Source organism: Capra hircus, chromosome 20 (assembly GCF_001704415.2).
Source record: "Capra hircus breed San Clemente chromosome 20, ASM170441v1, whole genome shotgun sequence".
Lineage (NCBI taxonomy): Eukaryota > Metazoa > Chordata > Mammalia > Artiodactyla > Bovidae > Capra > Capra hircus.
The window spans coordinates 29156293-29173218 of record NC_030827.1 but is presented as its reverse complement, the minus strand read 5'-3'; the positions used below and the strand labels follow the sequence as shown (position 1 = coordinate 29173218).

Genomic DNA, 16926 nt, shown 5'->3' with positions numbered 1-16926 from the left:
TATTCTGCATTATTTCACAGAACTAATGATACAAACTAGCAATCGGACCCTACAGTTTTGTCAAAGATGGCGCTTGATATGTTAGATAAAACAAATTAATATTACATGGTATATAAAAACAACCTCCCATGGTGAAGGAGCAGTTGCACTGGTTAAGATAAAAATTTGCTGATTAAAGTAGATTTGCTTTGGAAAAATCTGAACTGGCATAAGACAACTGCTTTACAATCGCTAACTTTTTACTGTACTCAAACTCAATTTTTGACCATATCTTTTAAAGTTGCAAATGTATCACTTATGTACCAAAAAGAAAAAAAATGAAATTTTTCTTTTTGAACTTCATAAAACTCATTATACATAGCATAGCTGTTCATTTTAAAACCACCATAGTTTAAAATCTCATGATATAGAAACTTTATATAAAGGAAAAGATATGTCTTACCTCTTCCCACTGATGTATGTATCTAATTAACCTTGAAAGTCGTAATAAACGCAAGAGACTGAGAATTTTTGTAAACCTCACAATGCGAAGTGCCCTGGCTGTCTTGTAAACTTCCGAATCCATTCCTTTTTCTACAATGAGAAAGATATAATCCACTGGGATTGATGAGATGAAGTCAACCACAAACCAGCTTTTTAAATAATTCATCTTGATCACTTTAGGGTCCAGGATGATTTCAGAACTGTCTTCATTGACAGTCCCAGTCCTGAAATTCATGATCAAGTCCAAAAGGAAAACTGTATCTGAAGCCACATTGAAAATAATCCATGGTGTTGTTGTCTGTTCTGTAAAGAATGTGATTCCAACTGGTATGATGACCAGATTTCCAACCATCATTATAAGCATTATTAAATCCCAATAAAACCTACAATAAATAAAAGAAATCAGATTTTAAGATGTAGACAATAATCAGTCCTCCCCCTCTCCCATCACCACCATAAAAATTATTATAAAGTCAGACATGACTGAGCACAAGCACAAAGTTAAATAAATGAACAAACTACTCATTTTGTAAATAAGATAGCTCTTTCAATGGCCATAAAGTTAAATCTAAGTAAAATAAATATATTCCTAAAGCAAGGCAGTGTGACTACAGAATTCTAACAATTATTTGAGAAGAAGTTATAGAAATAAGTTCATGAAGACCCATACCCCCCTTTATCTCATAAAGAAGTAAAAATAAACTCCCTTTATAGTTACAATATGGATGAAAACAGGGAGATCTATATTATAAAGAACTACTTTAAAGAAGACTCTTTGGAGGTGCTTTGAAGTATGTTACATATAAAATCTTCAATCATAGATTAGAATAAACAGTAATAAATAGGGCACATAAAAACTATGGCACTGCAAATTTATAACTACAGGTTAGGTCAATCACAAATTCTAGAACTGCCTGCCACAGCTTCATAGCACTTCAAATATTTAAGCTCTATTTTTCTTAATTTGAAAAGAGAAAACATTATTAATTTTGTTCTGAGGCTAAAAATATTTGAACAGACACTAGGTTTGAAATCAGAATCTACTTAAAATTTGTACTTTTAACACTGCTTAATTGAACAGCTACTTTAAATAGATTGCCACTATTTTTCCAAACAATTATTTGTTTAAAATTTCTGATTTCATTTTCAACATAGCTGTGATTATTAGCTACCTTTTGAAACAGTCCTATCCCACCTTATATTAAAATTAGGAAGTTTATTCCAGGTTAATATTGTACTAATATACAGTTAAGATTTATCAATATATGACAAATTCATCAAAGATCATTTTAATATTGCTTTCATTTGATTTCTGTAAAGCCTATTGACACTGTCGTTAGGCTAGGTAATAGACCACACTTGTTACAGTACTTGTAAAAGTAAAGAAACAAATCAACTCATACACCTCTATTGTCATAAAACAGTCTACAGAAACATGGGCTACTGCATTCTGGTTGAAGATGTAGTCTCTGAGCAGTTATCTTTTACAAAAATTGTATAAATTTTCATGACAGACATTTCTGTTAACCAAGAAATTTTTATTTCACATTAGTTCTCCTACTTAGACTATTTGGGCTACACTTTTTTAAGGCATACATTTGCATGAACCTTTCAAAGTTATTATCATTCCTAATTATGAGTGACTCTTCAGTTACAAGTAGTAGTACAAGAAAGAACTATAATAGTCTCACTCGGCCCTTATTTCTACTCTCACCTCAGAATTATATAAAAGATTAATGTTTCTCATTTTGAAGATTTCACCAGTCTTTCTGTCAAAACTTACCTATAGATTTATGGACAAGTATACAAATACCCATGTCAATCATACATCATGCACTGGTAATTACAACAAAATCCTTTCTCTCTTTTTTTTTTCTCCTTTCCTAATGGAAATGCAAAATATGCCATTTAATACACTAAGGACAGAGGAGAGATGTAGATAACATGCAATGCTGTAAAAGCTGTTTCACAAAAAAATGACATCACTGAAGTCTAAAATGAAATCATGTGTGCCCTGAGGAGTTTCGCTTTCCTGGACACTTATCATCTCTTCTCAGGGCTCCACTCTGCTTTTCCCTGAAAGGCTGCTGTTCCCTTGGGTGTGACACATAGCTTTTATCTTCTATTCTACACATGCTCTTTGGGCAATATTATACACTCATCCATGTCTTTCATGATTAATTCATAACTGATGACTACAAAATGACTATCTCCAGTCCATTCCTGTCTTCTAAGCCTCCTAATCCTTATAATCAACAGTCTAACTAAATCTATCCCCTTGCATATCTCATACTCATGTCAGACAGCACATCCAAGCTCAATCTCATAAACATAAACATCCCTCCCATAAACATCCCTCAGATGTTTCCTATGCCAGAAAATGGTACAATGTTATACCTCATTTGGAACCATCCTAGATGGCTGGAACCAGCCTAGGTAACCCCTGGCCAAAAATCTACTCCATTTCCTTATTCAATCAATTACCAAGGCTGTTTGGTTCTAACATGTAAGTTGAATTCATCCATTTGCCCTTTACCATTCCCACCGCAGCTGTCTTCAACCAGAAATTCTCACCAACTGTTTAATTCCAAGAAGAAGTTACTTAAATTATCTAACCCTAAATTTTCTTATCTGTAAAATAAAGATTAGTATAGAACCAAATGTTTTTTAAGTACTATATGCAAATCACAGATGCTAGCATATAACAAGCTGTGGCACACAATGCTGGAGTTATACTTAGTATTCATTTACCTTTCCTTGCTTACCAAAAGAAATCCAATTTTGGGAGAGGAGTCAGGAGCCTTTTGAAAAATACTTACTTTTGAAAACATGCTTGTATTTTTGCTTTTTTTTTTTAAAGGGAAAATCATATTCTACCCTTCTTAGTCAACAGAAATGAAAAGGATAAAGTGTCATCCACTCTCTATTATAGCAATAATGTTTACCACACCATGGCTTTTATTGGTGGTGTTTAGTAAGGATTGAAGCCATTAGATATCTCAATATCAATATGATGCTCGATTAAACTTTATAATTTCCTTTTAAAGTAGCATTGACCCTATTTTGCCATCATAAACACAATTCTGTAGACTCTGCATAATATAACACTTCTTTGATTAACATGGACTCATCCCTTAGCCTGCAAGGAAAATATAGTTATCACTCACTCTAGAAGTTGCTTTAAAAAACAGCAATGAAGATGTTCCTGAAAACTGACCTCATGAGACTCACACCTCCCTGGCCATGAGTTCTCTTCTTAACTTTTTGCTCTGAAAGTTTCTTTCCCCCTTAACTCAATTCCTATGTCTTGTACATTTTATTACAGAATTGTCTTTCCTACCCACCCCCTTTTTGCATACCCACTGTTGTGTCTTGACTTCAGGCAAAGCTAGCTCTTGCTTAGAATATCTCAAAAAGTCTCCTGTCTATGTTATCTGATCAATTCAACCCACAAGTTTCAGAGCAACCATGTAACATGCAACATACACGTGAAAAACCAACATGGACCCTCCCATTTAAGTAAAAACACCAAGGCATTCCCTAATATAGCTTCCTCCTCTCTTCTTATCTCTTCTTTAACATTTTATGGTAAGTACCTCATGACTCAAGCAAGATAGTACTTACTTTTAATTGCCATCATCATACCTAGGTACATATATAGGAGATATGGTTACTTCCATTCTAGGAATTCCTTTTCCTATCAGCATTCTACCTGTCCTTCAAATCCCGTTCTGGCAATTAATTTTTAGGTTTTTTTTTTTTCTTTACAACCCCCAGAACATTTATTTTCAGTATGTTTCTTATTTCGTTTTTGCTCTTGTTACTAATTATTTGAAGTTGAAAACTATCCTATCCTTACATGTATATATGCGTATGACTCAGTCCCTTTGCTGTTCATATGAAGCTAACATAACACTGTTAACTGGATAGTCCCTGATATGAAATAAAAAGTTAAAATCAACTATTTTGCCTTCTGTTTAACTTTTGCAGTAATGCAGACAGTACCCAGGACAGCAAATGCTAAGAAGATATATTAATTAAATTTTAAGTAGAAACATACAGTTCACGAAGATATTTAAAGAAATCCTTTTGTAATAAGTCAAAGGTCATTAATGTAGTAAATACTTTCCTAATATACCTTTTGGGCTTCTCAGGTGACACTAGTGGTAAAGAACCCGCTTGCCAATTCAGGAGACTTAAGAGACAGGCTCGATCCCTGGGTCAGGAAGATCCCCTAGAGAAGGGAACAGCAACACACTCCAGTGTTCTTGCCTGGATAATTCCCTGGACAGAGGAGCCTGGTGGGCTACAGTTCATGGGGTCACAAATAGTCGGACATGATTGGGCAACTAACGTTTTTACTATATCTTTTATATTATATAACTCTAGATTTTATTGATTGAGGACTTTTATAATATAGGACACATTAAAATACACAGAAAACTAAGAGATTAAAAATATATTCTTAGGTCAGACAGCCTGCAAGCAAACAGTTTTGAATTTGACATCTGGTTTTGAATGTTATAAAACCCCTCTCTTATTCACCCTGCTCTAGGTAGTCTAGGGTTCAAATCTGCGTTAACTGTCAAAGAAGGCAATGGCAACCCACTCCAGTACTCATGCCTGTTAAATCCCATGGACATGGACGGAGGAGCCTGGTAGGCTACAGTCCATGGGGTCACAAAGAGATGGACATGACTGAGGGACTTCACTTTCACTTTTCACTTTCATGCACTGGAGAAGGAAATGGCAACCCACTCCAGTGTTCTTGCCTGGAGAATCCCAGGGACTGCAGAGCCTGGTGGGCTGCCATCCATGGGGTCGCACAGAGTCAGACATGACTGACGTGACTTAACAGCAGCAGCAGCAGCAGCATTATCTGTATGGTTTGGGGCAGGGTATTTAACTGCTGTGACCTTCAATTTTCTCCTATTCTCAGAGTTTCTCTGCCAGGAGGACTGCATAAAATCACGTATGCAAAGTCTATAGAACTTGTGATATAGAAAGCTAACTTTCTCTATAAATCCAATACTCACCGGAAAACCAAATCTTGACAATTACAATAGAATAATAATGTAGGTAATCATTTTTGCCTTGTACTAAAAGTAGACACAATTCACAAACTAAAAATGGTATTTCAATGATAATTAATATATCACTAAAAACTATGATCACTTTAATTACTAATAAATTATATTCATAGACAAATTATTTTTATGTTAATCAATTTCCCCCTGTAAGCATTTAGGAAAAAATTTCTGGTTAAACCCTGCAAATGGTACCAGATGCATACATGGCTATATGGTTTTTCTAGTAGTCTTGAGAGTTGGACCATAATTCTTTTGAGGTGCTGGAGAAAACTTTTGAAAGTCCCTTGGACAGCAAAGAAATCAAAGTAGTCAATCCTGAAGGAAATCAATTGAATACTCATTGGAAGGACTGATGCTGAAGCTGAAGCTTCAATACTTCGGCAACCTGATGCGAAGACCCGCATCTTTTTCATTGAAAAAGACTCTGATGCTGATTCTTTTCCTGATCCCTGATGCTGGGAAAGATTGAGGGCAGGAGGAGAAGGGGATGACAGAGGATGAGATGGTTAGAAGGCATCACTGACTCAATGAACATGAATTTGAACAAACTCCAGGAGATAGTGAAGGACAGGGAAGCCTGGCATGCTGCAGTCCATGGGGTTGCAAGAGGTCAGATACGACTTAGCAACTGAGCAACATCTCTTTTACCTATGGTTGAAATCAGCTGATATGATAAACTAGTCCCCCTACTCACACTTAAAAGTCTCTCCTAACAATTATATCTTTAGATGTCAAACATAAATTGGGCATACACTTGTAAACCAACTTATTCATCAACCTAAACAAATAAATAAACAAAGGTCCAGCTGGATTTGCTTTTTTATAAAACACATAGTCTTTGCAATTACATTTCAAATTTTATTTAAAACTGATTCAATTTTCAAAAGTCCAATTAACAGCCTGATTATTGGGCATATATCTCTTGAATAACATGATGTCTTCTCTTAAATGCTATGTCCCCTTCCTAGTACTATCAGTGGCAATTCACACCACCATCTAGCAGCCAATACCTGAGCTTTGATCTGACAGGTTCCCGGACATCCTCTGTCACCTTACAAATATCATTACTTACACACACAATATGGGGTTAATGTTTTGTAGGACACATGCCTACCCCAAGCCTTGCAAAAAAGTTTTCCAGGTCAGCCCTACTATGGAGTCTAATGCCTTGTTGTTTCACAGGGTCTAATTCATGTCTAAAGGGGGTGGGGTATGAAGGTATCAGAAAACACAGTCAAATATAGGTATTTTGAAGTGAAAATACACTACCTTTCTCAGTACAGTAAATATCCCAATTTGTAGGAAAGTTTAGCTTAACTTATGGATAAAATTAATTTAAACCGTATTTGAAGACAAATGCTTTCCAGTAAACAGCAATTTACCCAATAAGAACTTGAGTAGGGTGGGAGGTACATTATGTTTTAGCTAATCTTATTTATTAAAATGAGCTAATGGGACAGAAATTTAATTCCTAAGAAGGTACTGGATCTGTCCCAGGCCAGGAAGAAGTAAACAGGTTTGTTCTGCTTCCCCCTTCCTCTGAAACTGCATTTTTTTCTTTGTGTGTTAATTTTCTTCCATAATGGCCCTATATTGGTCCATATACTCTCATTTGTGGCATTTTAAAATTCTGTTCACTCCTCCCCCAAAACCTTCAGTTTCTATGACTTCGCATTTTCATAATTCTTCACTCATATTTATATATTAGCATAAATTAACTTTCCTCAAGCTATACCTGACATCCCTTTTTCCACCATTAAAGTGGGCATTCTATAAGATTAGGTCACCCCATATTTCCTCCCCCTCTTCACTCTCTCGTTGGTTTCATCAACCACACATGCTCACCTGATATGGTAATGTGAATGGTTATCACTGGCCTTAACCTCTGAGATAAACTGATGCATTTCTAATTACATCCTGCATAGTTAGTGGCCTCTGAGTATCCCAGTGGAACAGCCATCTCAAAGACTGAAATCCAAACCAATGAACCTTACAGCCTTAAAATAATTCTCCTGATATTATGTCTGCTTATTGTAGCGTAGCTTCTTTTTTTTTTTTTTCTGTTAGCCAGCCACTAAGCAGAAAATTTTTAAATTATCCTTGATCCCTCTGTCATCCCAATTCTGGCCTTTGGTCATTTGCCCAGGCTTACATTCCTTCTAATACAATAGTTTTCATATTCAGCTTTTCACTTTGTTCCAATGCCATCATCCTTTATTAAGTTTATATCATTATTCCGCTTACTAATTTTTCTGTTTCTACCTGCCCCAGGAAATTACTTCCTATTTATATCTACCAGACTTTTCCTATTGCTTGCAAAATGAAATGTAATCATTCAAAATCCTTTAGAGTATGCACCAATCCTGTATCCTGAAGCTTATCTTTTTGTACACAGATGATCCTCAGCTAAATTCACAGTGGGGGAAGGAGAGGGTAGGACGGGCTGAGAGTAGCACTGACATATATATATACGCTCCCATGTGTAAAACACATAGCTAGTGGGAAGCGGCTATGTATACTTAAGCTGGGTAACATTGTTGTACAGTAGAAACCAATACAACATCGTAAAGCAATTATTAAAAAAATTAAATAAACTTAAGAAAAAAAGTGTTTTTCAGACTCTGTCTTTGCCATTGCCAAACAAATGTCTGGGATTTTCTTTTCCCAAAACCCAAACTCTACCTCTACATTAATGGTCAGCTTAAATATCAGTTTCTTCAGATTACCTTCTTCTATTCCATTCCCAGATGAGCTGGAGTTTTGTCTTCTCCCTGCCCCAAACTCCTGTCTCAAGTTCTCTTTGTGAATTCCAGCATTTGAGGGCACCGACTATCGAACACTGAATACCACACCATAATGAGATGTCAGCAATAATTTGATAAAGACCATTTAATAAAAGATGTCTGAAAATACTGCCTTTGTGCTTATTCCAACCCAAACTCTATGCCAGTTTTCTTTACACTTAAATTTATGTTAGAGTGTTTATTACAATATTATAAGATTTTAATTAAAATATATATGATCACTTGTTCTTTTGTATGGTTTGGAAATTAATAGCTATGTATTTTTTACTTCTTCTTGAGTGGTATGTCATATTTTTAGCCATATTTTCTTGCTTTAAAAAACAGGAAAAAATTATGTAATTCATGGATACTTTCATTATATTATTCAAATTTACTTCAAATGAAGGCTAAAACTTTTATTCTTCTGAACCAAAACATGTGCTTATCCTTAAATTTCCCATATGAAATATATTTCTTTAAGTCTATAGCTTTAATCAGAAGTTACAGAATAAAGAACTCCCTGAGAATTAAGTAGTCCTATGCTGTGGTATTCTCTTTACAATGACATATAGATATTACATAAAAATAAAAACCCTAAATGTATAAAATGTGAGTAGAAAATGTATAAAATAGCTCCTACACTTTTTTAGAGTCCCTTAAAAAGTCTAGTTTAAAACTATTTCTTAGCTTCTTAGTATTTTTTTTAATCAAGATTTTTTAAAAATTTTACTCTACTTGACTCTCAGCATTTAATTCTTTAAGGAAAGCAAAAATACCGTCAGAAGACACGTCAACCAAAATGTATTCTAGTACCATTTATTCCGGTATAAGATTCACTAAGTTGAGTCTCTTCTTAACTGTTTCCAGGGACAGACTAAAGGCCACTAGGTGATCACGCTGATGGATGGTCCCATGACATAGACAGTGAACACAACTTTATTTTGAAGCTCAGTTAAACGACTATCAATTGCGAAGGGCTTTATATTTGATGATATACTTTCATCTGACCAATCTGAAATTTTGAGAAGAAGGAAGGTGACTGATTTCTCCCTGTCTAAATGCATGGCTAACTAAAGGTGTATTCAGATTTGGAGTTTCCACTCCAAAATAATTCTTCCCTCATTGCTAACATAATCTTCTCATCACACTGCTTATTCTCAGGTCATCCATTTTATCTCTCTTGTTGCTGATAATGCAAGTCACTTCCCCTGTGTTTCTCATTGCTCAGTAGATCTTGGTAAGCCTTCATCTTCTTTGTTCATTCTAACCTGCTGATGCCATGTAGTTTTTTGCATTATTGCTCCAGTTTTAGGATGTGATTTAAGGTTCAGAATGAATATCCAAGCACATTATTGTGTCTGGAATTCTGCAAAATGTCTACACTTTATGGATGTGTTGGAATGTGCCAATGATTCTCATTTTTGTATATAATGATAACCTCATTGAATTTTGAAAAAGAAAGAACATCACGGCACTGACATATAAGTAATATTCATTAGATAACAGGCATTTTGTAAACAATTTTGATTACAAAATTTATTTTGATACTAAAAACAACCAGAGACATGGGCAGTGTAATTTAAATTTAACAAGAGGAAACAATCTTATCCAGCGAAAGATCTTTCTTAAATTCTTGTAGCAGGAAATGAGAAAACGGCCTTGAACCCATGACCAATTCCCATGTTTACACTCCTTCTACAATATTTAAAGCCTGAATAAATGATTCAAGGATTTTAAGTGGCATTAAAAAAAATGCTTTCTCACAATATAACCACACATTCACCTGTCCTTATCAGTCACCATGTGAAATGAGAACAAAATTGTTTTCACAAGAAGTGTAAGCCCTAACAACTGTGGTGCTGTGGATATGGGCTTTGGTTTATGTACCTTCCATGCAGAAGCCATTGAGAGCTTAGCTACATCTCCAGAGATGTATGCCCAATAGCACACATCAAATAAAAGAGCTTTGGGATTACCTGTTTCAAACTCTTTTGGCCCGGGCCTGCAAAGATACCTCACTAGTGTATAAAGCAAAGTCAGTTCAGAAGCTCTATAGATAAGAAACACTTGGAAAGCTAGAGTCAAATTTACTACCAAGCAAATATTTTCTCCAAATACATTACACTAATTCCAAAAAATATCTTCCACATAGCAGAAAGATACATTCTGAGAAATGGAAACATAAATGACATACAAATTCTATACTTAAGAACTTCCAACTTAATGGAAAAAGGAAAACTTGTACTTATTAAATAAGACTAGAAGAGAATTTAAGACCTGGTCATAAATAGTACACTGCAGGTACTATGGGTTTTCAAAAGAGTAAAATCACTGGTCATCTGTTTAAAGAAACTACAATTATTAAAGAAACTCAAAGACAGCATTTGCTGAGGACTTCCTGAGGTTGCCTTTGACTTGTGACACAACCATTAATTTATGAACATGTACGTTCTGCTTTCTGAGCTTGTCCTTATGCATATACAAAGAGAATTAGGCACAACCACAGTCCTCAAGAAAATAAGGACTAGGAAAGACAATCAATAGTGTTTCTATAACAGACTTAGAAAAAGCCTTCCTAAGGCACCCAAAGGAGAGAATGCTCAAGTCTTCCTTGGGGGAAGGAGAGGTGGGCAGGGTTCACAGAGTCAGTTAATTTATACCTTCCCTATACAACTGCAAAAACTTGTCTGGCCTAGACAATTCAGTTCAGTTGTTCAGTCGTGTCCAACTCTTTTCAATCCCATGAACTGTAGCGCACCAGGCCTCCCTGTCCATCACCAACTCCCAGAGCCTACCCAAACTCATGTCCATTGAATCGGTGATACCATCCAACCATCTCATCCTCTGCCATCCCCTTCTCCTCCTGCCTTCAATCTTTCCCACCATCAGGCTTTTTTCAAATGACTCAGTTCTTCAAATCAGATGGTGAAGAACTGGAGTTTCAGCTTCAACGTCAGTCCTTCCAATGAACACTCAGGACTGATCTCCTTTAGGATGGGCTGGTTGGATCTCCCTTCAGTCCAAGGGACTCTCAAGAGTCTTCTCCAACACCACAGTTCAAAAACATCAATTCTTCGGCACTCAGCTTTCTTTATAGTCCAACTCTCACATCCATACGTGACCACTGGAAAAACCATTGTCTTGACTAGACAGACCTTTGTTGGCAAAGTAATGTCTCTGCTTTATAATATGCTATCTAGGTTAGTCATAACTTTCCTTCCAAGGAATAAGCATCTTTTAATTGCATGGCTGCAATCACCATCTGCAGTGATTTTGGAGCCCAGAAAAATAAAGTCAGTCACTGTTTCCCCATCTATTTGCCATGAAGTGATGGGACTAGATGCCATGATCTTAGTTTTCTGAATGTTGAGCTTTAAGCCAACTTTTTCACTCTCCTCTTTCACTTTCATCATGAAGCTCTTTAGTTCTTCTTCACTTTTGGCCATAAGGGTGGTGTCATCTGCACTATACCTCAAACATTTATTGAGCAACAAAATCGTTAGTCTCTATACTGACACTAGGCAGTTGCTAGATTTGCCACAGGAATGCCAAGAGAAATAGTTACCAAAAAGGGAGATACAGGGAATGAATGCCATGGAAAAGGTAAAAGGCCTAGTGATGTATTTAATCCCTCAGTTCATGCTTTAGTTCCAAGGCAGTACCAACTGTTTTCTCTCCATAAATTTTAAAACTTGGCTTTCCAGTTAAAATGAAAGATCATGATCGAGGATAGCCAAGAATGTGATCAAATCAAAGCTCAATTTAAAAATGCTAAGTTCTGCTTATAGTTATAAATTTTACAATACCATATTCTTTTCCTCAAAATACTTTCAAAAATAATATCCATTTAACAGTCAACTTCTGAAGGTAAAGATTGATTTCCACAGATTCTAGGTTCTATGTGGATAAATAGGAGTAATACTTCCATTTAGTTGACATTTTTCCCTAAAACAATGATACTGAAAGATGTTATTTCCTACTTGAATTGCATTGAGATTTTCACCCACTTCCAGCTGCATGTTATCTGAGGAGCAGAAGGAGTGATGTGTTGAGGAAGAAAATGCTTCTACCAGGAGCATATGCTGCCAGGTCTGTAACAAGTTACCAGGGTGTGTGGGCAGAGTAGCATTTGTTGTGGAATAGTTAAGAACTGAAGACCAAATTTCTATAATAGTCTGGGCAACTCACACAAACACTGGGACAAATATTAAGCAGAATTGCCAGGATAATGAGAAATTTCAGACACCTACAAAGGAATTGAATGAAATACACTCCAATCCACTTCAGTCCCCACCAACAACTCATATATGTACTTTTCTGCATAGTTCTAACTAGAAATGTTTGGCCTCTCTTCATTCACCTCACCCTTCTTCATTCAGTGGGACTTACCAAACCTTTTTTTGTTTTCTTCTTCAAAAAGAAGCAATAGGAGGTTGCTCAGCAGATAACTGAATACCATTAACATATTGAAGATATATGTGTTTTTCCTGTAGCCCAGTGACTTGAAGGAAAATGTTACACTTATTAAAAACTTACTAACTTCTGCAAGAAGATTTTGTGATTTGTACATTTTGCACATTTCAGTTCACTTTAAAAGACATGGTTTCCACCTTCAGGTAGAAGTGATAGGTTGGGTGTTTAATTTCTTCAACAGCTAAAAAGCAAATACAAAACAAGAAACTTGTAAAGAAATAAAATCTCAGACTTGTTTTGGTGTCAGAGAGATAACTGAAAAAAAAAAGTGAAGATTCAAGAACTGATCTTATATAGGTATCAAAGATAGCAATTCTAGGAATAATTATTTTGTTGTGTTTTGCAGTTACTAACTCAAAAGTCTTTATTGTGATTGCTAACTCAAAAGTCATATGGTCTATATGAAAATATAAAGAATAAAAGAAAATATTAACCTATAGAATAGCTTTATGAGAATTAAATCATGCCAAAACTGTTGGCAGTTTAAAATTTGTATAAATGTCTTAATTTACATTTCTACCTGTGTCTGACCTTTTCTTTCACTAATCGTCAATCTGATCAAGGAGCCTTACACAAGCTAATCTAATTGCTAATCCTCCGTGCGTCCTTTTCTTGATTTCTTCTGCCTAGTTCCTCCCTGCAAGTGCTTGGAATACACTTCAGCACCTTACTTCTCTTCTTACCCTTTTCCATCCTCAAATGGACCAGCAATTCCTCCAGCCCAGTCCTAAATTCTCTAAGCCAGTCTCTCTTCTTTTTCTTCTACTTGTGCGGCACATGAACCTTCATTTCAGTTCAGTTCTGTTGCTTAGTCGTGTCCGACTCTTTGCAACCCCATGGACTGCAGCACATCAGGCCTCCCTGTCCATCACCAACTCCCAGAGTTTATCCAAACTCATGTCCATCGAGTTGGTGATGCCATCCAACTATCTCATCCTCTGTCGTCCCCTTCTTCTCCCACCTTCAATCTTTCCCAGCATCAGGCTCTTTTCAAATGAGTCAACTCTTCCCATCAGGTGGCCAAAGTATTGGAGTTTCAGCTTCAACATCAGTCCTTCCAATGAACACTCAGGACTGATCTCCTTTAGGACGGACTGGGTGGATCTCCTTGCAGTCCAAGGGACTCTCAAGAGTCTTCTCCAACACCACAGTTCAAAAGCATCAATTCTTCGGTGCTCAGCTTTCTTTATAGTCCAACTCTCACATCCATACTTGACCACAGGAAAAACCATAGCCTTGAGTAGAGGGACCTTTGTTGGCAAAGCAGTGTCTCTGCTTTTTAATATGATGAATGTATTAACCCTAATCTAAGAACAAGCAATAGCATCTCCAAAATACCTTTACGGATTGAAGTGGAGTGGCGGGGGGGGCAAGTTTTCAGTGTGGGAAAGGGATTTAAGAAGAATTCGAAGTAAAACTATTTCCTTAGCCAGCACACTGTTTTTAATTAATTTTGGGTCAATAAAAAATAACAACATATCCCAAAGAGACTTACTCACACATCATACAAGATTGCAAAAATCATTTATTTGGGTGAGCATAAACTCTCACAAGCCATCTCTTGATATTTTTTTGGAAGGTAAGGATCATGTATTCTATTACATTTAAAGAAAACCTGCAACTGTGCAAGGCACACAGTAAGCCCTAGAGAAGCATTCATGGACTGAGTAAAGAAATTACCTCCAGGCATGGCCAGGTGCCCCAGGTATACAATCGTTAAGTACCTTTGTTTTTCTTTCACACAGATAAAAAAGCTTTGTATTTTTTATGTGTATAGAGACAATTTTTTAAGGTCTATCTCTCCAACTACAACGGATGTACCATGGTCAGGAACCACATCTGTTTCTCTGTTCCACTGGGTGCCCATTATCTAATTCAATGCCTGCAACTGCAGCGATTTCTCTAAACATCTACTGAATAAATGATGCATGAATACTCAGGGCTTTAAGAAATAAAGGCACAGTATCGGAATTTCAGTCTACAAGTATCCGTTCCACGAGTATTTCATTCTTAATATCAGGAAAACATGGACAAGCTAGAAGATATCCAAAAGAGAATAAGGGGAAAAGAAAATTAAAGAAATGAAAACCTTCCTTGTGAGGAAAGACTTAAAAAGCTGAATACATAAAGCTGGACTAGATTAAAACTGAAGAAATGTGAACAGATTCCACACATTTTTTAAAGTAAAAAAGGACCTAAACAGTAGGGTGAGAGCATAGAGGTGGAGCCATGGAACTCAGAGTGGCTGGTCTCACAAACCCCACAGCTTCCAAGAAATCAGTCACAGAGGGCAAAGCAAGAAAGTATGCTGTGCTTGGAAGAATATCTTTCAAACACCTTGGGCCCCTGAGACATCCAAGTGGCTTGTCTTGAGATCAGAACCCAAGGATTGTTTGGTCTTCAACCCATCCAGAGATCTGTGATGGTTTCTAGTGAGTGGAAACTTGCCATTCTCACATTGCTTGGGGTAAAACAAACACCCAAGGGAAAACGCTTTGTTTCTTATACTATAGTATAAGACAAATAGTATAAATTTGTCTTATACTATTTCTCCTTTGAGTAGAAACTATAGGTCAGATTTTAAAAGAATTTTTTAAAGGTATGTCATTTTAGAATGACAAACCCATTCACATTAAAAACTATTGGGTTTTCCAAAAAGTCATGAGGTAAGACTCAAAGAATCTTGTGTTAGTTATCAGAAAATCTGCTTCAAGCTTCAGATGCCTCTAACTAGCCATGTGATCTTGGTCAAGACACATACCATTTTGTTTCTGATTTCTCCTCTGTAAATGTAATAAAACAGTGTATGTATGTCCCACAGAACGGCTGAGTAAATACAATGAAAATGATTATTGTGAAATTACCTTGTGAATACTAAGTTGTTTCATAGCAATAGGGAAATAGCTATTGTCTGACAAACTCCTACAGTGTCCTAGTAGTTTGACAGCCAATTTGAAAGGTAACAAAATAGTATTGTAATGTTGATTCCCCTCACTAGTGTTAGTTCCTAGAATTTCAGCAAGTTACTAATACAATTAAGAGAATTCTAGAATGTTCAGGTTGATAACTTGTAAAAAATTTCATGTTGATTTGGACATGGATTTTTTTCTCAATATGTGTTTTACAATTTAATATAATGTAAATTTGTTGAGGACACCAGTCTAATATTTTTTTCAGCATGTTTGATACTGTACTAGTACTTAAAATGCCCCAACTTATGGTTATTTTTCTTGGAATTTTTTAGAAAACCTAAAAACAGTATCTTTTATGCCATAGCTATAGCACAATTTTCCTTATAGCATAGGAATGAATTACTGAAAAATAGTTAGTATTATCAAAATAGATAGACACAAATGCAAAATTATGTATTTCTTTCTGGCTCCATCCCAAATATGTTCTACTGAAAATGCACCCTAGATAGTGGAGTCATAAATTGGGCTTAAATATCCATTTCTTAAATTCCTACCTTTATGGATACTAGTAGACAGGTAAGCATTCTATTGAGAAACAGAAGTCTTATTTAATAAGCATAATGTTCATTTTTTGCTTTAGTATTTTCCAACTTAACTGCTCTTTCTTCTAAAGTAAATGTATAGAAAAATAATAGTCTCTAAGCCAAAAATAGTATTCTGTTATCTTGTCAGTGGTATTTTTATTATTGATCAAGACAAATTTATTGGTACTAAGAAAGAAAAAAAAAAAACTACTTAAGAATAAGCCTATAAGAATAATTCAATCAGAAAGAAGACTAGGTTGGATGAAGAAATGCTGAAATTCTGATATCTAATATTATCTCACCCTTATAACATTGAGAAAAATCCCCTTATTATGGGTCTCTATCTTCTCCCCTATAGGAAGTAAACCTAGATGGGCACTGACAATCTTCTCAAATCTAAGAATTTTTAGGACTTATCTGTGTATCAGAGCAAGAAACAGAGAGAACTGAAGCCATCTTTAAGAAATTTAATATGAAAACTAAGTGGGAAAGGGAGAGAAGAAAAGAAAGAGTAGTTGGGTGGAGGAAAAGAAAGACTGGGAGACTGGGGTGGGTAGACAAAAACTATTATGATAGCTCAGTTGGTAAAGAATCTGCCGGT

At 35.8% G+C, this 16926-nt stretch overlaps 1 protein-coding gene across 1 annotated transcript in view; it reads right to left on the bottom strand.

Annotated features, from left to right (window-relative positions):
- Window positions 1–16926, bottom strand: part of HCN1 (hyperpolarization activated cyclic nucleotide gated potassium channel 1) — a 450862-nt gene that overhangs the window by 396932 nt on the left and 37004 nt on the right. The window contains exon 2 of the mRNA XM_013972798.2: window positions 443–866. Within this exon, the coding sequence (XP_013828252.2) occupies window positions 443–866 (424 nt within the window). The remainder of the gene's footprint in view (window positions 1–442; window positions 867–16926) is intronic.